This window comes from Canis lupus, chromosome 33 (genome assembly GCF_003254725.2).
Source record: "Canis lupus dingo isolate Sandy chromosome 33, ASM325472v2, whole genome shotgun sequence".
Lineage (NCBI taxonomy): Eukaryota > Metazoa > Chordata > Mammalia > Carnivora > Canidae > Canis > Canis lupus.
Window position 1 is genome coordinate 25,855,553 of NC_064275.1, and position 22,641 is coordinate 25,878,193.

General features: G+C 44.7%; 2 protein-coding genes across 9 annotated transcripts in view; one reads left to right on the forward strand and one right to left on the reverse strand.

Annotated features, from left to right (window-relative positions):
* PARP9 (poly(ADP-ribose) polymerase family member 9) overlaps positions 1–12,430 on the reverse strand; it is a 33,562-nt gene extending 21,132 nt beyond the window's left edge. The window contains exons 1-5 of one of the 5 annotated variants that reach the window (XM_049105338.1): positions 12,341–12,430; positions 7,195–7,297; positions 6,364–6,397; positions 3,394–4,244; positions 537–764 (exon numbers count right to left, since the gene is read on the reverse strand). In XM_049105338.1, the coding sequence (XP_048961295.1) occupies positions 537–764; positions 3,394–4,244; positions 6,364–6,397; positions 7,195–7,209 (1,128 nt within the window). In that variant the 5' untranslated portion in view covers positions 7,210–7,297; positions 12,341–12,430. Of the gene's footprint in view, positions 1–536; positions 765–3,393; positions 4,245–6,363; positions 6,398–6,807; positions 6,912–7,185; positions 7,298–12,013; positions 12,156–12,340 lie in introns of those variants that run through there. The other 4 variants (XM_049105336.1, XM_049105337.1, XM_025475313.3 and 1 more) reach the window with 4 other exon arrangements.
* DTX3L (deltex E3 ubiquitin ligase 3L) lies at positions 12,072–19,912 on the forward strand. 4 transcript variants are annotated; one of them, XM_025475363.3, is made up of 5 exons: positions 12,072–12,212; positions 14,091–14,290; positions 16,187–17,731; positions 18,214–18,431; positions 19,515–19,912. In XM_025475363.3, the coding sequence occupies exons 2-5, from the start codon at positions 14,192–14,194 to the stop codon at positions 19,582–19,584; spliced, it is 1,932 nt and encodes a 643-aa protein (XP_025331148.3). In that variant the 5' UTR covers positions 12,072–12,212; positions 14,091–14,191; the 3' UTR covers positions 19,585–19,912. The 4 variants fall into 4 exon arrangements, with proteins under 4 accessions (XP_025331148.3, XP_025331139.3, XP_048961296.1 ...); XM_025475354.3 differs by lacking the exon at positions 12,072–12,212 and adding an exon at positions 12,450–12,649; XM_049105339.1 differs by lacking the exon at positions 12,072–12,212 and adding an exon at positions 12,450–12,649 and having other exon boundaries at positions 14,091–14,221.
* The last annotated feature ends 2,729 nt before the right edge of the window (positions 19,913–22,641 follow it).

Sequence of the window (22,641 nt, forward strand, 5' to 3'; positions counted from 1 at the left end):
GAAAGGCCAACAGGGTCACAGAAGGGTGAGGTGAACAGGTGTGCAAGCTGAGGTAGCCCCCACCTTTCCAGGTCTATTTACAATATGCCGGCTTAAATTTTTTTTGAATTTTTATTATTTTTTAAAGATTCTATTTATTTATTCATGAGAGACACAGAGAGAGAGAGAGAGAGAGAGAGAGGCAGAGACATGGGCGGAGGGAGAAGCAGGCTCCATGCAGGGAGCCTGATATGGGCTCTATCCCAGGACCCCGGGATCACGACCTGAGCCAAAGGCAGATGCTCAACTACTGGGTCACCTGGGTGCCCCCAGCTTACAATTTAGACATAAGTTAGGTAATATTGTAAGCTAACTTTCTTAAGATAATTTGGGACAACAACACTTTCTCTGCTTTTCAGAGTGGTAAAAAATGAGGACTAACCCACTTACCAACCTTTAAAGGTTGGTAAGTTAATAAATGTAATGACATGATGGGAACTCAGCAAAGACTACGCAGACGGTGGAACTACGTAAAGATACACTTATTTTGAACTTACCTGAGACTTTTTGAAACATCTTGAGTCCCACAACACATGGCATACACATTGACAGGACAATTTAAATCCTTTTGTGACCAGTACCAACTGAGAACCTTGATGTATCCCGGTAATTTTATTATTAAATTCCAGTTCTAGTTCATCTCCTGCTTGTTGTAGAATTGATTTCGACACAGGTCCTAATCTGAGACCATGTAGCGGATCTACAGAATTAACAATTACATCCGTCTGAAAAGGAAAAAAAGCAGAAAACAAAAAACAGATAGGATTCATTGTTAAATCACTTTTTCTTAAGTCTTTATTTTGCTGAGGAGCTTTGAAAACTACTTTTGAGGATCCTAAATTCACAAAACATCATTTGTTTGTTTTGCACAAAATATCATTTAACAGGAGATAGAAACTCATAATTCCAAGGAGGGACCATTTAATTGCCATGAGTCCATTTGGCCTATTCAGAAATTAGGTAAAGTATGTGGATGATACAATTCTGACTGCAAACGTCCGTGAGCCCCTTGCTGCTTAATACCCCCCCCCCCCATTCCAAGATTCTGAGCATTCCCTGGGATTTAACCTTTACCAATACATGGTTTCATTCCTTGCCCCACTGCCATCACTTTTGGCTATTTCTGTGTGAATTTTCTGTTTTGTTTTAAAGAGAGTGCAAATAAAATTTCTTGAGAAATTTCTACCTCCTAATTATTTTTCTTTTTAAAGAAAGCAGTACATGATTAAAGAAAGTACAAATGAGACAAAAAAAAAAAGTCTTCAGTGGAAATAGGCCTCCCTCTTGCTGGGTCCCTTGGATGCCCCACGCCCCCACCTGTCCTACAGGCAACTACTTTTACCAGTTCTTCATCTGTCCTTTCAGAAATAGACTGCATACACACGGGCTGTGTTTTCATTAATATTAGCTCCTCATTAGCTCTCAGCGCTGGGCTACAGGGAATGGTATCCTTCCACCACCACCCCCCTTCACCCTGCTCAAACCCCTATAAATCATCCTGATGGCTTCGGCTCCCTTTGCAGGCAACCCAGGTACTTCTTAATTTTTTTTTTTTTAAGATTTTATTTATTTATTCATGAGAGCCACACAGAGAGAGGCAGAGACATAGGCAGAGGGAAAAGCAGGCTCCCTATGGGGAGCCCAGTGTAGGACTCGATCCCAGGAGCCCGGGATCATGTCCTGAGCCAGAGGGCAGACACTCAACCACTGAGCCACCCAGGTGCCCCAATCCAGGCACCAGGCACTGCTAATAGATGTTAATGAATACTTCACTTTGAAAGCGCAATCAGAATTTGCAATTTGGAAGCATTGGCACCCTTCAAACATTTTAAAGTTCCTAATGTTGCTGGCCATAAATAAATATAATAAAGGTTTAATTAAAGAGTAAGTTATTCAACTAGGATGTTTCTACTTTAATTTTAAAGTGGCATATTAATAATGACTTAGTGAATCAACGTTTCATCGTGTGGGGTCCTCTAGTCTTCTTTCCTAATTGTCTTGTAGAAAATAAGTGGTATTTTTTCACTTATAACTAAGTCTATTTGATTGTGGCCATAGGAGAAAATTAAGTGTGATATCACTGATCTAGGAATAAAAAGAATATATAACCTTATATGTTTTCTCATCCTCTGTTGCAGCCCTTCTTCCCACTGCCCCCTTCACTTTTTCATCAATAATTTGCGGAACACCTAGATGCGTGGCTAGACTGGGCCCTAGGGCTACAAAGATGAACAAGACATGATCTCCATCCTTAAGGTGCCTCTGCTGAGCTGGGGAGCTGCATCAACCCTGATTCCCTCTCAGGCTTGCCAGGGCCCTGGTCTTTGTGCCCAAGAAGCAGTGGATAAATGCCAAATTATCATTTGTATTCTCTACAACCCCTGACAGAGCAGTATATTAAGCACACAACTTACAGCTCCATCTAGATCCCCTGACTGGTCCAGTCTGTGATTTTCAGGCTGTCACCACTTTTGTGTGTCTCCGATCGAGTCCTTCTAAAGCCCACCCAGGCCGTGACTCCTGCCAGTTCATACCCATCATAACTTGAGATCAGATTCAAAACTCTTATCTTCTGAACTAATCTTTCTAGGTCCACGGCACCACCCTCTTGTCACAAATGTACATACTCTTAGATATTGTGAATTCATTTTGTATTAAGACTTTTTTTGTGGGCAGCCCGGGTGGCTCAGCGGCTTAGCGCCACCTTCAGCCCAGGGCATGATCCCGGAGACCTGGGATCGAGTCCTACATCAGGCTCCCTGCATGGAGCCTCCTTCTCCCTCTGCCTGTGTCTCTGCCTCTCTCTCTCTCTCTCTCGAATAAATAAATAAAATTTTTTAAAAAGACTTTTTTGTTGTTGTTGACTATTGATAGGTTGCTTTAGAAACGTTCAGATGGGTTGTTTCCCCAATGAGATTTTTCAAATGGAGAATTTCTTCTTATATATAAAGAGTATCATAGATGTTAAGTTCCTTGGAATCAAAGAGTGTCTTACTTCCTCATAGTGCCTAAGAATAAATATCAATAATAATCATAAATAGTTATCACGTGCCGAGCTCTATTCTAAGTATTTTATGTGTATTGATTCCAGCTCTTTGATATAAGTGCTACAATTATTCTCATTTTATAGATGAGGAGACCAAGGTCCAAAAGATAACTCGATTCAGATCACCCAGTTAGCACACGACAAAGCTAGCATTCGAATCCAGATGGTCTGTCTCCGAAGTCCATACTCTTGGCTCTAACAAGATGCTTTCTAAATAGCATCTGAAATGGTACACATTTAAAAAATATTTGGTAGGTGGTAAGCAGTTCAGGGATCTCCTTTGGCAGTATGAGAGAACAAAGACTTACCTCCTGCAATTCAATGTAGCCCTGGACAATCTGGAGAGTCACATCATTCACAGTTAGCGTCTCAAAAGGAGAGGTGGCTTCTTGACTCATCCAGGATCCCAGTTTGTTCAGCCTTAGGGTTCCTTCCAAAGCATTTTTAAAGGCAACAACAGTAGGGTGCTCATTGCTTACCAGGTGAATTTCTTTCAAATTACTGTCCAGTTGCTTCCCTTGGTAATACAAATAGATAGTTTTCACAATGGTCTGTGTGCACAAGTCCAGAGGAAACTGGAAAATCCCAGAGCTAAGGGCTGGAATTGCTAGTGTCTTAATGTACGGAGAGGCAAAGGTGGCATAATCCAGAATATTTACAATGGCCTCCTGCAGCTTATAGATACATGCATCACAATCTGTCGCTGTCCACTGAGGCCCAACTGCATGAATAATGAATCTGCAGGGAAGTCTCCCTGCATTTGTGATAGCTATCTTACCAGTTGGTATTTTCCCAAATTGGGAAATGAATCTTCTGCTCTCCTCTTGGATTTCAGGGCCGCCAGCATTCACCAGGGCCCGGGCCAGCCCTCCTGCATGAATAAGGTCTCCATTGGCTGCATTCACCACAACATCAACAGCGTGCCTGGTGAGGTCATCCCACCAAACAGATAGCTCCAGCCCAGGAATGAGCATTTCTCTGAAGACTTGCTGAGGTCCACGGAAGGTCCCGGAAGGGGATGGCAAGACCAGGGTACAGACACAATCAAATTTATTCTGAAGGACTTCACACAGCTGACTCTCATTATTTTTTAAAATTGTGAAATGACTGTGATTAATGGGAGTTTGCCAACTGTGGCCTTCTTCAAGAGTGGCAGTTTCTGTAACAGGAGAGAAGATTTAAAAAAAGAAAGAAAGAAAGAAATGAGCAAAGTGTTCCTTTGAAAAGGATGTAATTCCACTTCACATCAGGAAACTGAGTTTCCCATGTGCAAAAAGTGAGATGAGCTTCCTCTCATCCCCTTCTGATGCTCTTTTTCAACCAGACATGTAATTAGACTAAGGATATACAAGAGTTTTTCGTGGTAGGTCACCTGTGAAGTGCCTAATTCTGTGCCTGGCACACAGTGAGCACTCAATAAATGGTAGCTGCTATGTTACAGAGATGGTGGTGAGAAAACTATGTGTATGGGGACTCTTGAGATTTTAAAAATTTGTGTAAAAATGATGACTCTGAGAGCATCCATACTTAAGGCCCATGCATTGGAAATGACGGAATTATGAGTCAAACATGTATGGAGGCTTTCTTTTATTCATAACTTGTTTGCTTTGGTCAGTGTCTCAGTTTGGGGTTCTTTAAAAAGCAGACTCTGAGGTGACGATTTGAATGCAAGTTTACTTGGGAGGTGATTCTAGAAAACACCAGGGGTGGGTGCCAATGACCACGGTGGAGTGGGAAAGTAAGACAGGACTAGGAAGGAAAGGAGTGTGTTATGGAGCAAAGGAAGCTGAACTCCACTAGGGGGCAGTGCAGCTCACGTGTCTCACAGTTACACCACTAGTGGAGGGGGAAAATTATCCCACTGCCTTGAGTCACTGGTTGAGGATGCTCCTGTGGGGGGCCGGGTCCAGCATGTGTGTGGAGCACTGATAGTGCCACAGTAAATAATCCTTCATCATACTCTAGTTTCATGGCACAATTCTGGTGGAATTAAAACCAGCTGAAAGTTATATTTATTGTAGGTGGCAGACAAAAAGAGGTGCTGCTCAGACACCCCCCCACACACACACACGCTCCACCCCACGCTCAATGCAGTTATAAAGGGGCAATTTGGCTAGGCAACAGCTTCTAGCTGCTAGCCAATCAGGGTCCATTTCAGCTTTCCAGCCAAGGTCCACACTATCCTCAGGGTGGCACCCATCAATGGCTGAGCAAGGCCATTTATGCACAATGTGGGGTTCCTGCAACGGGCAGAGCTTTGTCAGGTGTTCATTATCGTCTGATGACTCCACCCACCCAATCTGGTTTCTCTTTTCCTTTCATAATAATTCCCGCGTACCTCTAACTCCATGTCAGTTTCTGCTTCCTGGAGAACCCCACCTGTGACACTGTATTTCCTGGAACCTAAGGCATCATTATTATATGCCACTGAGAGAGGGGAAATGATGCCAATTAAACCATGGCACTTTAGTGACTGATAGGGAGTAGCCCTATTTCAGGGATGGGAAGAAATATGGGTCCTAAGATAGATAAAATGGGGTAATTAATTACATTTTACTTCAACTTCCATTTCTGATCTGAGCCACTTAGAAAGATCTCTGGTGGCCTTAAAGACCTAAAAGAAGCAGCACATGGGGGCCTGGGTGGCTTAGTCTGTTATGAATCTGCCTTCGGCTCAGGTCATGATCTCAGGGTCCTGGGATGGAACCCACATAGGACTCCCTGCTCAATGGGGGCCTGTCTCGTCCTCTCCCTCTGCCTGACGCTCCCCACCTTGTGTTCTCTCTCTCTGTCCCTTCCTCTGTCAAATAAATAAATAAAAACTTAAAAAAATAAAAATTTAAAATTAAAAAAATAAAAGAAGCAGCACATGAATAGACAAATCCAGTTGGCCTGTGCTTTGGTTGAAAATCGCAAGTTGGCCACTCCTATGATTAGGCAGGTTCCATTTGGCTCAAACAACCCTTGTTAAACAAAGGGACAATCAGTAGGTCACTTGGCCAATAACATCAGCTCTAGGGCCAAAGTTGGAAGATTCTCACATCTTGTGGGCAAAGGCAAGGATCAATGGGAGGGCTAAGAGAACATGTCTCTTGGTGTCACACTGCCCCTGAAGCAGTCTCCCTGGCGAAGCATGTGCTGGGTGGCCACAGTGTCCTGCAATCACACACCTGAGCACCTGGGGAGGGGGGGGAGACATTTTGCTTCTACATTCCCCTTTCTCCACAGTGGAAAGATCTGATCAGAGATCCTCTGAAACAAAAATGAGGTGATCCTACCTGATTTCTCATTGGAAGCTGCTGCTCTGGAACCCTGCAATAAATAAAAGTGGTCTTAAAAAAAAACCGCAACTCAACAGACTGGAGACTACTGATGACAAACACAGCCTAATAAACACAAAGCAACAAAAACCCCACAAAAAACTATGAGGTTTGAAGGGGAAGGGGAATACGTGTTCGTTTGTTTAATCTTTGTACCTGACATACTTGAAATACTACAAGTCCCAGCAAACCCTGACCTGGAGGCCAGTGCACTTCTAATTTGGGATGAGGTGAAGAGTGGAACATTTACACTTGCTTTTCAAGGCCCAAAGGTCACAGACCAAAATGATCCCCAACTCCCTCAAATCTCCAAAGGCTTGTGGGGTTTCTCCAGACAGAACAGGACACATGGGAACACGAACCTCATCAGTTACGCCTCCCCATCCACCAGTAAGGACCTACTTTCAATTGCTTATCTCATGACACAAGCCCAAACATGGAATATTCAGTTTAAACAAATGAGGTGCCTTTTTCTCCGCTTCCTCCTCCATCCTCCTCCCCTCATCCTGCGAAGGCAGATTGTGGAATGAGTAGACAGAATCAAAATGACACTGAAGTGACATTAAAAAAAAAAAAAAATCACCCATCCTCATGTTGGCTCTGTTGCTTACATTAGCAAATTCTTAATTCCCCATCCCTCACGTGGTGCAAGATGAAAGCTTTCACTGGGCTATTAAACCCAAAGAAGAATTCCAAGTAAAACTAAAGACCTCAGGTTTCTAGCTGTTATAGGAAGAACTCTTGTGTGCTGATCAAGGTTCATCATTTATATGTACTTACGTTTTTTACCTGGGAAAAGTCCATCCTCCAGGCTCCTGGAGTCTTCAAAGGTTTGTACTCTATTCTGCGTTTCCAGATATAAGCTGTTATGCCCAGATCTGGTTGCCCGCTTCTAGGAATGAAGAGAAAGGTTGCAGTAAGCACTGACTAGTGTCTTAGGGAATTTGGTAAGAATACACTGAACGAAGAGTAAACATGATTTCTGACCTTAAGTCGTTTTTGTGAGTTTTTTTTTTTAAGATTTATTTATTTATTTATCCATGAGAGACAGAGAGAGGCAGAGACATAGCAGAGGGAGAAGCAGGTTCCCTGGGGAGCCCGATGTGGGACTCGATCCCGAAACCCCAGGATCACGCCCTGAGCCAAAGGCACCCAGGTGCCCCTCTTGAGTCGTTTATAATTTCGTTGGTGAAGATGCACACATTGTTTTTGCTGCTATTGTTGCCGTTCACCTTCCATCCTTACAGAGAGGTTCTAGTTGAAACTGTAAGGGCAGTTCAGAGAAGGAAACCGTAAGGACAGTTCAGAGAACTAGTTCCCTGAACTACAGCAGGGAAAGCTTTGTGGAGGAGGTGAGGGCAAACCCATGCCTTGGCAGACCGAGCGAGCTTTGGCATTATCTAGAAGAGGAGGATGATACCAAGAGGTATCTGAGCACAGCATTCAAAAAAAAAAAAAAGGAAAAAAAAAAGAGGGAAAACTGGCCTTAAGAGTGAGTGAAGTCCCTGGAGGATATTATTTGAAGAAAGAGGGAACTGTGCTCATGCCAGTGGAAGGTGTGTGTCACCGAGTTTGTGATAAATATCCTTGATCAAATTATAAAGGAGAATATCTGGAAAAAAATCAGAAACTCTGTGAAAACATATCTTAAGATTATCCATCTAACAGGGAGGAATTAAAGATTGAATTTTTAGGAGAATGCTGATGAAAATGCTTAAACACACAGTTACCTTCCTTTGTTGCCCACACAGCTGCCTTGAGCCCTCTGAAATGGTTTCTAATGCCTTTGCTGTAGAAAACTTCTGGGGGGCGCCTGGGTGGCTCAGTCGGTTAGGCGGCTGCCTTGGGCTCAGGTCATGACCTCGAGGTCCTGGGAGCCCCACATAAGCCTCCCTGCTCAGCGGGGAGTCTGCTTCTCCTTCTCCCTCTGCTCCTCCCCCTTGCTCATTCTCTCTCTCTCAAATAAATAAATCTTTTTTATTTTTTTAAATTTTTTTTAGATTTTATTTATTTATTCATGAGAGAGAGAGAGAGACAGAAAGGCAGAGACACAGGCAGAGGGAGAAGCAGCCTCCCCATAAGGAGCCTGAGGTGGGACTCGATCCCAGACCCTGGGATCACACCCTGAGCCGAAGGCAGAGGCTCAACCGCTGAGCCACCCGGGCATCCCAAATAAATAAATCTTTTAAAGGAAAAAGGAAAAAAATAAAAAGCTTTGCTCTATCTACAGCAGCAGAGCACTATTATTCTTACAGGTCAGGAAAAGCAGCAATCCGACAGAATCCTAAAATGCAAGGACGGGATACATTTTTGCCACCAGAGGGCACTCCTGTTTTCACAAAGGAAGGATGACTTTTGTGTCGCTTCGCTGGGGTCTTCCGGGGCTTTGCTTCAGAGGTTATGGCATTTGTTTTTTCCTTCAGACCTAGGGATGTTCCTTGAAGACCTAAGATAGACTTGGCCGTGGGGGCGGCATTCATTTAACCCCAAAGAAATAAGAAAGAAAGAGCATGTTGCCCCATTCAGTCTCTTTCCATTTTTTCTCTTTTTTGGGTGCAGGGGGAGAGAAAGCAAGCATAGGCATAGGAAGAGAAAGGGGCATAGGAAGAGGGAGAGAGAGAATCTTAAGCAGGGGCCATGCTCAGCTGGGCGCCCCACCTGGGTCTCCAGCTCCTGAGATTATGACCCTGAGATCATGACCTGAGCCGAAATCAGGAGTTGGACACTTAACCTGACTGAGCCACCCAGACACCCCAGTCTCTTTTGCGTTAAAAACAACAGAAATAAGAACAAACACCTTCCCAATTTTCCATCACCGGCTCTGATTCTTTCTGTCCGTGGGTAGCATGAAGGATTGACTCTCCTCACGCTCAGCACACGGTGGTCTGGCCCCTTGTCTCACCCCACTCCTCCATGGGGTTAATCCTAGCAGTCTATCTTCTGTCCTAACCTTTACTTGACTGCTTTCTACAACATTTCCTTCTTCGATTCCTACCTTCTTGGCTTCCACTATGCCCCTCCCGTGGGTTCTCACCTTGCCTTTAACCCTTTCCCTGGATTCACCTCCATGGTTTACTCCTTAATCGATTGCCCCAAGACTCTGTCTGAAAAGTACTTCTCTGCTTATTTGGCCCACCCTCCGAGGGTGATCTCATCCATCCTCAAAGCTCCAGCTCACCAGCTGCAAATATGATTCCCAAACTATCCTTAGGCTATACTTCTCCTGATCCCCAAGTTTCTTTTTTTTTTTTTTAAATATTTTATTTATATATTTATGAGAGACACAGAGAGAGAGAGAGGCAGAGACATAGGCAGAGGGAGAAGCAGGCTCCATGCAGGGAGCCCAAGGTGGGACTCCATCCCGGGTCTCCAGGATCACACCCTGGGCTGAAGATGGCGCTAAACCGCTGAGCCACCCAGGGATTCCCTGATCCCCAATTTTCAACTCCATCTGGATGTCCCACAGTCCCCTTGCACATAGACTCTGCAAAACTGGACCCATAATCTATCTCCACTCCCTAACTCTCTACTCTCACCAACTCCTCCAAAATCCACACTTTATCTCCTGGATACCACAGTTTAGTAAACCGATAGACCAGTTACCCACTGAAGTCAGAAATCTAGAATCTTCTCCCTTGTGCCATATCCAACCCACATCATTGGGTCCTGACCAACTAAATCACTTTCTTTTTTCTGTTCTTTTTTTTTTTAGTAGCTCCATGCCCAGTGTGCAACCCAATGCAGGACTTGAACTCATGACCCTGAGATCAAAGCCTGAGCTGAGGGGTACCTGGGTGGCTCAGTTAGCTAAGCATATGACCCTTGGTTTTGGCTAAGGTCATGATCTCAGGGTTGTGAGATCAAGCCCTGCATTGGGCTCTATGGGCAGTGCAGAGTCTACTTGAGATTCTCTCTCTCTCAAATAAATAAATAAAATCTTTAAAAAAAATTTTTTAAGGGACACCTGGGTGGCTCAGCAGTTGAGCATCTGCCTTTGGCTCAGGGAGTGATCCTGGAGTCCCAGGATCAAGTCCCACATTGGGCTTCCTGTAGGGAGCCTGCTTCTCCCTCTGCCTGTGTCTCTGCCTCTCTCTCTCTCTCTCTCTCTCTCTCTCTGTGTCTCGTGAATAAATAAAGTAATAAAGTATTTTTTAAAAATTTTTTAAAAGGGGTGCCTGGGTGGCTCCGTTGGTTAAGCATCTGCTCTCAGCTCATGTCATGATCTCAAGGTCCTGGAATCGAGCCCTGCATCGGGCTCTCTGCTCGGTGAGGAATCTGCTACTCCCTCTTCCTTCTCCCTCTGTGCTCTCTCTCACATACGTACTCTCTCTAATACATTAATTAAATTAAAAATTAAAAAAAAAAGACCTGAGCTAAGACCAAGAGTTGAACACTTAACTGACTGAGCCACTCAGGCACCCCTAAATCACTTTCACATATGCCCCTACCCTCCTTTCCTACTGACACCATTTCATTTCAGAGCTTCAGAGCCTCTTGCCTTGAGGCAATACATTCTTCTAAAGGATTGAAATATATTCAATTTTACATTTTACTGTTTGAATAGGTATAATATTTACTGGTTCAAATTTAAAAGAATGTGAAAGGCTCCCTCCTACCCACCTCACCACGTTTCCTTCCCAGAACTAATCAGTGTCAATAGCTCCTCCTGTATCCTTCCAGAGGCATTTCCCCCACACAGTAGCATCGTCTACACACTCTTCTGCATCTCACCCTTTTCATGTCATGTATCCTAGAGATCTTTCCGGGTTTGCACCTCAAGAGCTTCTTCATTCGTTTTAATGCTCTTTGCATTCCATTATATAGATGCCCGATAAGCTATTAAACCTCTAGGTCTCCCTACTTAGGGACATTTAAGGCGTTTCCAATGTTCTGCTGTTGTAATAAAAAGGGGGTGCAGGGGATCCCTGGGTGGCGCAGCGGTTTGGCGCCTGCCTTTGGCCCAGGGCGCGATCCTGGAAACCCGGGATCGAATCCCACATCGGGCTCCCGGTGCATGGAGCCTGCTTCTCCCTCTGCCTATGTCTCTGCCTCTCTCTCTCTCTCTCTGTGACTATCATAAATAAATAAAAATTAAAAAAAAAGGGGGGGGTGCAGAACAACTTCGTGCATAGGCCACTTCCTGCAGGTGTTAACTGATCAATGGGCATATCCTTTCTAAACCGTGGCTTCTAAAACACTTGAAATTGCACCTATACCTCCCACTCTATCTATATTGGTCAGCACTGGTCTAGACCCTTCCCCCGTCCCAATTCATCTTCTCCAAGGCGGATCCCAATGCGCTTTGGGTCTCAGGGGTTCTAGTGCCTCAGATGCTCCCCACCTCTCAGTCTTTTTAAGATTCTGCTTCAGGGACGGCTGGATGGCTCAGTGATTGAGCTGTCTGCCCTGGGCTCGGGGCGTGACCCCAGGGTCCTGGGATCGAGTCCCACATGGGGCCACCCACAGGGAGCCTGCTTCCCCCTCTGCCTGTGCCTCTGCCTCTCTCTCTGGGTCTCTCATAAACAAACAAACAAACAAATAAATAAATAAGTAAATAAATAAGTAAGTAAATAAATCCTAAAAAAAAAAGTTTCTGCTTCAAACTTACTCTTGGAGGCCTTAAGAGACTTTGCTTCCTTACTCACTCAAGTCCGCCTGCCTTCACCAGCAGGGCCTCTGCGCTCATCTTCGCCCCCTGGCACCCGGGTGGGAGCCCCGAGCCCCATCACCGCTGCGGGGCCCGAGGGAGGTACCTGGCGCCCCGTCCTAACGCAGGTGAACGGATTCAAATGTCAGGAGACACGCAGGTAGGTTTTCCCCGGGAATTCGAGGGAGTCCCGGCCGCCGCAGGTGACAGTAACGAGGCACGAGCGGAGGAGCTCGGGGGCCTCACCTGCGGGCCGTCCCCCCACCTGCGGACCCCGAGCCGACCTACCTGCTCGCCGGGAAGGGCGCCCCAGGGAGGAGGGGGGCGGGGGGAGGGGAGGGAGCGCCCGGGCAGGGCTCGGGGAGGGACTTCCGAGAAGCGAAACTGAAACTTTGCGGCGGGCGCCGCGGACCCGAGCCATGGCCCTCCGCCCGCCGTCCCCGCTGCTCGTGCGGGTGCCCCAGGCCGGCCCGCGGACGCGCTGGAAGCTGGGGGTCTACTTCCAGAGCCGGAGCTCGGGCGGCGGCGAGTGCAGCGTGCAGCCCGCCCACCCCGGGGACCAGGTCACCTTCCAGGTGAAGTTCTTGGAAAGGGCAGGTGAGCGGCGGGTGCAGAGCGGGTGCAGAGCGGCCGGGCCCGCGGGGTCCCCCCACCCACCCCCCCAGCTCCGGGGACCTACACAGGATGGCACCCACTGCTGGGGACCCGAACCGGGGCCCCCGCTGCCTCCAGAGGGAGGCCGGAGCCCAGGAGGCCCAGCCAGGGATCTGCGCTGACCACATTTTAGAGGGGATGCTTTGCAGCATCTTCACCCGCACTCAGAGTTCTCAGCTCTGGGAAGAGCACCTTTCCCTCCTCCAGACACCTCTAAACTCCTGTCTTTTAGGTATTCCACTTTATTTCTTTTTAATTTATTAATGGGGGGTGGGGGGTAGGCAGAGACCCAGGCAGAGGGAGAAGCAGGCTCCATGCAGGGAGCCCTATGTGGGACTTGACCCCGGGGTCTCCAGGATCAGGCCCTGGGCTGAAGGCAGGCGCTAAACCGCTGAGCACCGCCCCCACCCCCCGCCCCGGGGTGCCCTAGGTATTCCACTTTATTTCTTTTTTATTTACTGAGACATACACACACACACAGACAGAGAGAGACGAGAGAGAGAGAGGCAGAGACCCAGGCAGAGGGAGAAGCAGGCTCCACGCAGGAAGATGTGGGACTCGATCCTGGCTATCCAGGATCGCGCCCTGGGCTAAAGGCGGTGCTAAACCACTGAGCCACCGGGGCTGCCCTAGGTATTCCACTTTCATATTTTAATTATTCCATTGATTTGTTTTCCAAGAATTACAAATAGTCATATATGCTCACTGTAGAATAAAGAGAGAGAAAAGAATAAAGAAAACCACCCTGGAGCCGATCTGGTGCATTTCTTTGCAGCCTTTTTTTTCCTACGAATGTCAGGCCATCGACCTACATTTGCGAAATTCTGAGGCTGTATCTTTGATTCCTGCTCTTTTCGTTTGACTTTGTAGAATGAGTATTATTCCATATCATTGAAATGGGAAACTGGAGACAGTTTCGGAAGCCTGACTTTTAAAGAATGGACTTAATACCCTTATCATGAGCTTTTCATTTCTACAGTAACACGTAAGCTGGAGGTGCCCTGTGGCTCAGTCGGTTAAGTGTGTCTGCCTTCCTCAGGTCGTGATCTCAGGGTCCTGGGACCCAGAGCCCCAAGTCTGCTCCCGGCTCAGCAGGGAGTCTGCTTCTCCCTCCCTGCCCCCTGCTCATGCGGGGCGCACATGCGTGCATTCTCTCTTTCTCCCTCCCCCCCCCCCTCAAATAAATAAATAAAATCTTTAAAAACAAACAAAAACATAACCTGCCCACTTTGGAGTTTGACAGTTCCCTGTCACCAACCCACCATTCCAGGATGCAGGGAGTGGCCTTCTTGGGAAGCTGTTGGGACAGGGTACAGATGCATGAATAAGAGGTTTATTTAAGTCTTACCCGTGTGTATGTGTGTGTATAATGTCTCCATTGAAGCTAAAGAGAGAGTCTTGAAGAAAGAAAAACATCAAATTATCGTTGACAACAAACTTCTGACTATTTTTCTGGAGCCCACTGAGAATCCAGTAGATTCTGGAATGTCTTCGCTGACACAGTCACAGAAAGAGGTGAGGTCTGATGAGAAGCATCCAGAGGGAGAAGGTATTCCTAATGCTATGGATTCCTGTCTCCAAAAGGTAAGGATTAAAAGATGGGGCGGACAGATAGGTCCCTGTACCTTCCCCTCCGTTGGCCATTCCTTTCATTATTGATCCAACCACCACTTGCTGAGGACTTACTAGAAGGCAGGTACTCTTTTAGGCATTGGGACACAGAAGTGAACATAATAGACAAGATCCCTCTGGGTGGGGGGGGGGTACATAGAAAGACAATAAGCAAGTAAACAAAATAAATGAAACCATTTCAGGCAGTGAGTGATATGTACTGAGAAGATAATATGATAGGGTGTTGCCTTAGAGGGTGACAGAGCCAAAGTGAGGAAGGAGAAAGAGGTGGTGCTGCTTCTCACCAGAAGTCAGAAGCAACTTCTCTGAGGAGGAGACATTTGTCCTGAGACAATATCAACTGCTTATTGTGTGCCAGGCACTGTCACAGGAGCTGGGAATACAGCCAGGAGCATAGACCATGCTCTCAGAGACCTTACATTGTAGTGAGAGAAACAGATAATAGGAAAAAATATATATATGTAATAAAATATATATATAATATATATAAAATATATATATAAATACATAAAATTAAAAAAAATATATATATATATATATAAAATGTCTGCCAGAGGTGCTAGGAAGAAGAATATGCTAGGATAGATGACAGATAATGACAGGCCATTATTTTAAACAAGATATCAGGGAAAACCTCTCACATGAGGTAATGTCTGGGTAGAGACATGAATGAAGTAAGGGAGCTACTAGCTAAATGAGGTAAGAATGTTCGAGGCCGGGGGAAGGGCAAGTACAAAGGCCCTGAGACAGGAGCTTCTATCCTGAGCCCCAGGATGGGTTCTAACCCCCAGTGTGGCTAGCAGGCAGTGGGCAAGGGAGAGAGTGAAAGGAGAGGAACTCGAAGAGGTAACCGAAAGTCAGATCCCTGGGGGATGAAGGTAGAAACTTTGGGTTTTAACTTCAGTCTTAGGGGATTCACCTGATGGCTTTGAGCCAGGGAGTGGGCTGATCTGGTTTACGTTTCTAAAGGCTCACTTTGGCTGCTGTGTGGAGGGCCGAGTGTAGGAAGGGGCCAGAGTGGAAGCAGAAGGTGAAGGGTTGCAGCAGGCCAGGAGTGAGATGACAACAGCTTGGACTCAGGGCGGCCCTGATGAAGGTGTGAGAAATGGCGAGATTTGGGCAACACCTTAAGGATGATCTGGACCAAGGATGTTACGTGCAGAGGAAGTAGCAGGTACAAAATCCTTGAGGGGAACAGAACAGAGAAACCTTGTTTTTGTATTACATTCAATTTGCATGTCCTTTTCTCAGCTTCAGCTGGTGTTTTTGTCCTATATTTGAGCTTCTCAAGGACAGAATTTAGAGGGCCCAGCAATACCTCATGCGGTTAGGTACTCAGTTTAAGAAAAAAAAATGGAGGAGAATTGAAGAAGAGAAAACACAGTGAATAGGGAAAAACATCCTCTTCAGATTTATGGCTCCTTTCCAAGCTCACAGACTCTTGTGAGAACCACAGCAACTTGCCCAGAAAGCGGAAGTGCCTTCCCTCCCCCCCACTCCCCAGTAGTGGAGATAGCAGAGGGCTCTAGAAGCCCAGCTTTTTGTCCACATCACTTTTTGAACATGCTTGTACCCAGGCTCTACATTTACAGTGGACTCTCTGGAGATGTCCCTGGGCCTTGGCTTGTTGGTTTGTTTCCTTTCCTTTTGTTTTGTTTTAATTCCCCCAAGTGATTCTAATGTGCAGACAGAGCTGAGAACCTCTGGGCGCAGCCTGCTACAACCTCTGCAAAAAGGATTTGAAAGAAGTCACCTTCTGGTGGTTTCTCTGGTCTTTAGGCGTTGTCCTGACAGGAGAGTGTAGGGCTGACATCTGAGAGATTTTATTTATTCCTTTTAAATTTTCAGATCTTTCTTTGTGTCATGGCTGACCTGAATTGTAACCTGTTCTCTAAAGAGCAGAGGGAACAGATAACCACTATCTGCCCCGAAGTCAAAAAGATGGAAGGGCACGATGGAATTGAGAAGGTGTGTGGCACCTTTGGAGATATTGAAAAAATACATCACTTCTTGAAAGAGCAACTCCAAGAAAGCGGGCACAGACATGAGTCTTCCCTTTGGACAGGGGAGAGGGAGCTGCGCCCTCAGCAGGACCAGAACAGCTGTGTTTCCCCCTCCCAACCAACAACCAGGGCAGAAGAAAAAAGCAGCCATCTTGAAATTCCCTTGCCTTTCTTTGAATACTTCCAATATATCTATCCTGATACAATAAACTCAATACAGAAAAGATTTGGTGTAAAAATAAGAGTTCGGGAGAGTTCTCTGAATACTGTCAATTTAGACTTCACCTCCAATCAATCAGGTGACCTCGAAGCTGCTAAAGAGTCTTTTTTCAGTGAATTTCAGAAAACTGCAGGACTGCTGGAGCAGGAATGCCTTGCTTTTGAAGACAGTAAGCAGGCAAATAAGATCAAACAGGAATTGAATCAACGGTTTACAAAGCTCCTTATAAAGGAGAAAGGAAGGGAATTAACTCTCCTTGGGACACAAGATGACATTTCTTCTGCCAGATATTTTTTTACCCTAAAAGACCCTGAAAATCTTGTCATGGGACCTGTGAAAATATCGGCTCTCACATGCCTGAATAATGGGATTGAAGTTGACACCGCTCAGTATAAGCTTGTAGAAGCTGAATTACTCCAGAAGGTGAAAGAGATAGAAGAAAAGTACAACACTCAATGTGAGATTTGTGGAAACATTAAGAAAATGCGCATTCTATTTGAACCTAAGGACAAGGAACTCGATCTGTCTGTCCATGCTTACGGAAGTTTCATCGAAGCCTATCAACATGTGTCAAGTCAGCTGGTAAGAGAAGTTCTTTCGCTGAAACATCTGGGCAGAGAGAGAAAGCTCTTACATGGGACCAAGTTCGCTGATGACTTTAGAACAATGCATCCAGACATACACTTCGTGCTAAATCAAGAGTCCATGACTCTGATTGGGTTGCCAAGTCACCTGGCAAAGGCCAAGCAGTATATCTGTAAAAAAGTGGAATTGTCCCTGTTGGCTGGAGATCAAGGGAATGAGGACCACGAAACACCCATGGACACTGACAGTAATGATTCAGAAATGGCTTCCCCAACACTCCAGCACTCTGTCAGTTCTGGGGGGTCAGGGGAGGACAAGGAAGAGGACAAATGTAGCATCTGCATGGACATCATCAGGAACAAACACGTGCTCTTGAAGTGCAAGCACGCATTCTGCACCCCTTGTATCGACAAAGCCTTGTCCTATAAGCCGGTCTGTCCCGTGTGCCAGACTTCCTATGGCATCCAGACAGGCAATCAGCCAGAGGGAACCATGACTTTCGCATTCCTAAAAGACTCACTTCCAGGTTATGAATCCTGCGGTTCCATTGTGATTGATTATAACATGAAAGGAGGCATACAAACAGTAAGTGTTTCTGAGGTACATGGGTTTCTTTCCAGGATGCTAGAATTATCAGAGGAAAAGAGACTCTCTTGTCTCTGGATTCCTGAGGAATTATTTCCATAAATGGAAAAATACATGGAATGTATTTTCATATATATTTCTATATTCAAGGGCCTTAAATAATAATAATAATAACAACAACAACAACAACAGTAATAAAGGTACCAATGTTTGCTGATAACTTAGGTATCTTTTGTGTCTGCTAAGGCAGAGAAGAAGTGGGTGGTGACTATGTGTTAGAATGGGGCAAGTCAGAAGATGGATAGTATTTCTGGCAAGAATTTAGGGAAAAAGAGAAATAGGAATTATTGCAAATATATGCAAACCTTCGGTATTTTTTTTTGTATTTACTCCATCTGCAAATGAGTACATCTATCTGTATAGTAAAATTCAGACTTGGGGAGTGTTTTCATGTGATATTTTTTTTTTTTGTCTTCACACAGAAAGAGCACCCAAACCCAGGAAAGAAATACTCTGGAGTACAACGAACAGCATACTTGCCTAATAATGAAGAAGGAAATAAGGTTTTGAGACTGCTTTGTAGAGCCTTTGAGCAAAAGCTGATTTTCACAGTGGGAGAGTCTCGAACACTAGGAGTCTCAGATGTCATTACATGGAATGATATCCACCACAAAACGTCCCGTGTTGGAGGGCCACAAATGTGAGAACCTTCTGAAACATAATGATTGCTAAGCGGGATTTAGAGGTTGTAAAATATGGCAGTTTGAGGAGGTGGCTGTAAGGAGACTGTAGAGCAGTGGGATTGGATACAGTAAAGTATTTTTTTGAAATATAGTTGACATACAATGTTATATTAGTTTCAGTTGTACAACAGTTGATTTGACAATTCTACACATCGCCCAGTGCTGACTATGATAAGTGTAGTTACCGTCTGTCCTTTATTTTGCAACTGGTAGTTGCACCTCCTAGTCCATCTTTTGCCTACCCCCCACCCCATCCCTAGCCCCCTTCCCCCAGCAATCACCAGTTTCTTCTCTGTATTTATGAGACTGTTTCTGTGTGTGTGTGTGTGTGTGTGTGTGTGTGTGTGTTGTATTTTTGATTCCACATATAAGTGAAGTCCTATGGTATTTGTCTTTCTCTGATTTCACCCAACATAATAACCTCTAGGTCTATCTATGTTGTTGCGAATGGCAAGATTTCATCCTTTTTCGTGGCTGAGTAATATTTTATGTATTATTTACTTTGCCTTCTTTTAAAATCACCCTTTCTTTTACCCTCCCCTCCCGAATGGTCCACAGAGATCCTAAAATCAGTTGGCCAATAGTACTCTAGGAAAAGTCTCAGTTAGTAGTGGTGGAAGTTGTATCATCAGCAATCCAGTTGTTCTTTACTTGCCCTTTATGAAACCCAAATAGAATGCCTCAGACCCTTTAGTGTTCAAAAGGGAATGCATCCTAAGCTTTTCAAAAATGTCCCAAATTTGAAAATTCTTCTGTAGAATATGGTTGCCCTCCATAAAAATATAGTGTAGTTATTAGACTTTAGGAGAGTCACTGCTTACCGTGAGCTGAAAATAAAAAGTCTTGTTCAAGGCCAATCCTGGGCAGACAGCTAGGCTCACTTACCAGGCAGAGCACTTACATCTGCACACTTACAAGTGATTATCAGTCATCTGTCTTCAGGATTGTTTTTGAATGTTTGCAACACTACATGTTAATCTACTGTACAGATTTTTTTAAGACCATTTGTGAAGAAGTTAAGGACCTTTTTCCTTCTGCAGGTATGGCTACCCTGATCCCGATTATCTGAAACGTGTCAAACAGGAGCTGAAAGATAAAGGAATTGAGTAAGAAGACTGCAGGAAGGATGTCTTGAGCCAAGCTATCAAAAGACACAGTTGAAGAAACATCTTTTTAAACTTTTCATCTCCGAAAAAAAAAAAAAAAACTTTTCCTCTCCGGACAGCCTGGGTGGCTCAGCGGTTGGGCATCTGCCTTTGGCTCATGATGTGATCCTGGGGTCTCAGAATCAAATCCCGCATTGGGCTTGCTGCCTGGAGCCTGCTTCTCCCTCTGCCTGTGTCTCTGCCTCTCTCTCTCTCTCATGAATAAATAAAATCTTTTAAAAAATAAATAAAAATTTTAAAAATAAATAAAATAAAATTTTTCATTTCAAGAAGTCGTAGATGTAAGAGTAAGAATCTCCTAGTCTGTCATTTCTGGAGTGTTACTTTTTACGGAAGATAAAAGCTCCAAATATCTGTGTAATTTTATATGTATTGTGCCTCATTCTTGGGTCATCTTTGGGGGAGCAGGGGGTGGAGTGTCGTGAGTCTGAAATCATCTTCTGTGTTCTTCAGTTGAAATAGTAGCTGACAAGTGATACTCTTTTTTAAAAAATTTTAAATATATTTTATTTATTTATTCATGAGAGTCACAGAGCGAGAGGCAGAAACACAAGCAGAGGGAGAAACACAAGCAGAGGGAGAAGCAGGGAGCCCAATGTGGGACTCGATCCCAGGACTCGGGGATCATGCCCTGAGCCGAAGGCAGACGCTCAACCGCTGAGCCACCCAGGCGTCCCTGTCAATTGATACTCTTTTTTATTGCCATTTCTGAGGTAGCCTTTTGTTTCTTTGTTTGCTCCTTAAGTACCCTGTAAGTAAAATCCTAGTGTGGATGGGGGTGGGGAGGAAGGCTTTGATTATGGAAAATTAGAGACCCACATTCCCCACCACCACCACCCTCACCATGGCCAGAAAAGGGGCCAGAAGCAGAGATTGGGCAACCTCTGGTAATAAATGGAATAAGGCTATTTTTCACAACACAGAGCTTGATACACAGTTGGTGCTTCATAATTTTTTGCTGCCTGACTCAGGTTACTAATAGCCCAGCATAGGGATTATGTTCCCTACATCTCTGACAGAGGCAAGTAAGGAAGCCATTTCTGGAGACCTCACCACTGATTAGGAAAACTGAGTTTCTTACTCCACAACACTTAGCCTCTGAACTCTGGCCTCTGAACAGGCCTCTAATTTGGTCCTTGCTCCCTCCTGATTCTTAAAATCTGCCATATGGGGTGCATTTACCCCGTCATTATAATACTACATGTTTCTGAACACTCTTTTCCTCTGGATATTACTGTACTTTTTTAAGTGTACCCTGCTTCCAGTGTAACAGATAAATAACCTTATTTTAGTTTCCATAGACATCACTTTCTCAGTAGTATAGCCCCCACCATAGCAGTTTTTCCATTCTTTTATTAAGTCCCACCAAGTCCTATTTTCTCCCTCATAATCTTTCTCCGTGGTGCTCTCTCTGGACAGAGACAAGGTAAGTTGGATCTACTATAAGAAATATATGGCATGGCAAAATGTGCTTTTAAATTTTAAATTTTCTGAAGAAAATTATACTAGCCAATTATCTGGTTATCCACGTCTCAGCCTCTCTCCGAAACAGATGAACAAGAGGTCTTTTTCTTTTCCTAAAAATACACATATATATGGGTATACATTTGTTAATCAGATGGCAATAGCTAATATTTATTATGGATGTATTTTATCCTCTTGATTAAGGGCTTTGCTTCTATGATTGAGACTATTAATGCTATCCCCATTTTATAAATGAGAAACTGATGCATAGAGAGAAGAACATTGACAAAAGTCACATAGTTTATAAGTAGAAGTGCTGGGATCCGAAGAAGGTAGTCAGGGCCTTAGGGCTTCCACACCCCCAGGCTACCTTGCCTCCTGCAGGAGACTTCTCCAAGGAGCAGGCTGAGGAGTTCCCATTATCCTGGGCTTCTCTCAGAAATGGATTCCTGCACAGTGCTCAAAGTAGATTTCCTCCAAGGATGATGTCCTATTTGAAGAACTTAAAAACCCAGGATCTTTTCCTTTATCCAAGAGTTAAGAAAGCTTAAGTGATAGGTCTTTTCTTAAAAATCAGATTATTCATTTAGTTTTTGATGATTCATGAAAGTCTTTACTGTTATGATTGTTGGGTCAGCTAAATTTGCTTCAAGAAAGCAAAACTGGGTCCTGCTAAGTTCTGGATCCTAGCCTTTGGATTACTGCTCTTGTTCTGTGGAAGGTATTATCATCTGTATCTGCTTTAAATAAAGTTATATCCAGGGGCGCCTGGGTGGCTGAGTCAGTTAAGTGTCTGACTCTGGATTTCGGCTCAGGTCATGATCTCTGGGTCCTGGGATGGAGCCCTGCATGGAGTTCCAAGCTCAATGTGAGTCTGCTTGTCCATCTCCCTCTGCCCCTTTCCCCACACTCTCAAGCACGTGTGCTCGATCTCTCAAATAAATCAATCAATAGTATCTTAAAAATTAATAAAGTTTTGGGATCCCTGGGTGGCGCAGTGGTTTAGCTCCTGCCTTTGGCCCAGGGCGCGATCCTGGAGACCAGGGATCGAATCCCACGTCGGGCTCCCAGTGCATGGAGCCTGCTTCTCCCTCTGCCTGTGTCTCTGCCTCTCTCTCTCTCTCTCTCTGTGACTATCATAAATAAATAAAAATTTTAAAAAATTAATAAAGTTTTATCCATATTAGGAACATATTTTCTGTGTTCCTCTCCTGCTCCTTTTTTCTCTTCCCTTAGGATGAGATTCTGGGAGTTCTCTACAACACCAGCAGTGTAGAGGTATATCATGTGCTGTACAGATGTCTGCAGCTGATTTTGTGTGTAGCTATTTGCTAAATAACATCACAGCAAAATGGAACAGGACTGACTTCACTGTTGCCACTTTGGGTGGTGGAAATCACATTGCTTAGTATTGTTTCTCCTTAACACAGAGGTTATTACAAAGATAAAAGTAGGCTACCAGCTTCATCTCTTCTCTCCTAGGGAAAGCGGATGTCATACCCTATCAAACCACACTTGCCCCCTCTTTGCTCCTACA

Bases quoted from the DNA above. Each gene is read 5' to 3' on its own strand.
- DTX3L (XM_025475354.3), top strand. From the start codon at position 12,472: ATGGCCCTCCGCCCGCCGTCCCCGCTGCTCGTGCGGGTGCCCCAGGCC. The intron at 17,732-18,213 runs GTAAGTGTTTCT...GTCTTCACACAG, and splicing joins TGAAAGGAGGCATACAAACA to AAAGAGCACCCAAACCCAGG. The intron at 18,432-19,514 runs GTGAGAACCTTC...TTCCTTCTGCAG, and splicing joins CGTGTTGGAGGGCCACAAAT to GTATGGCTACCCTGATCCCG.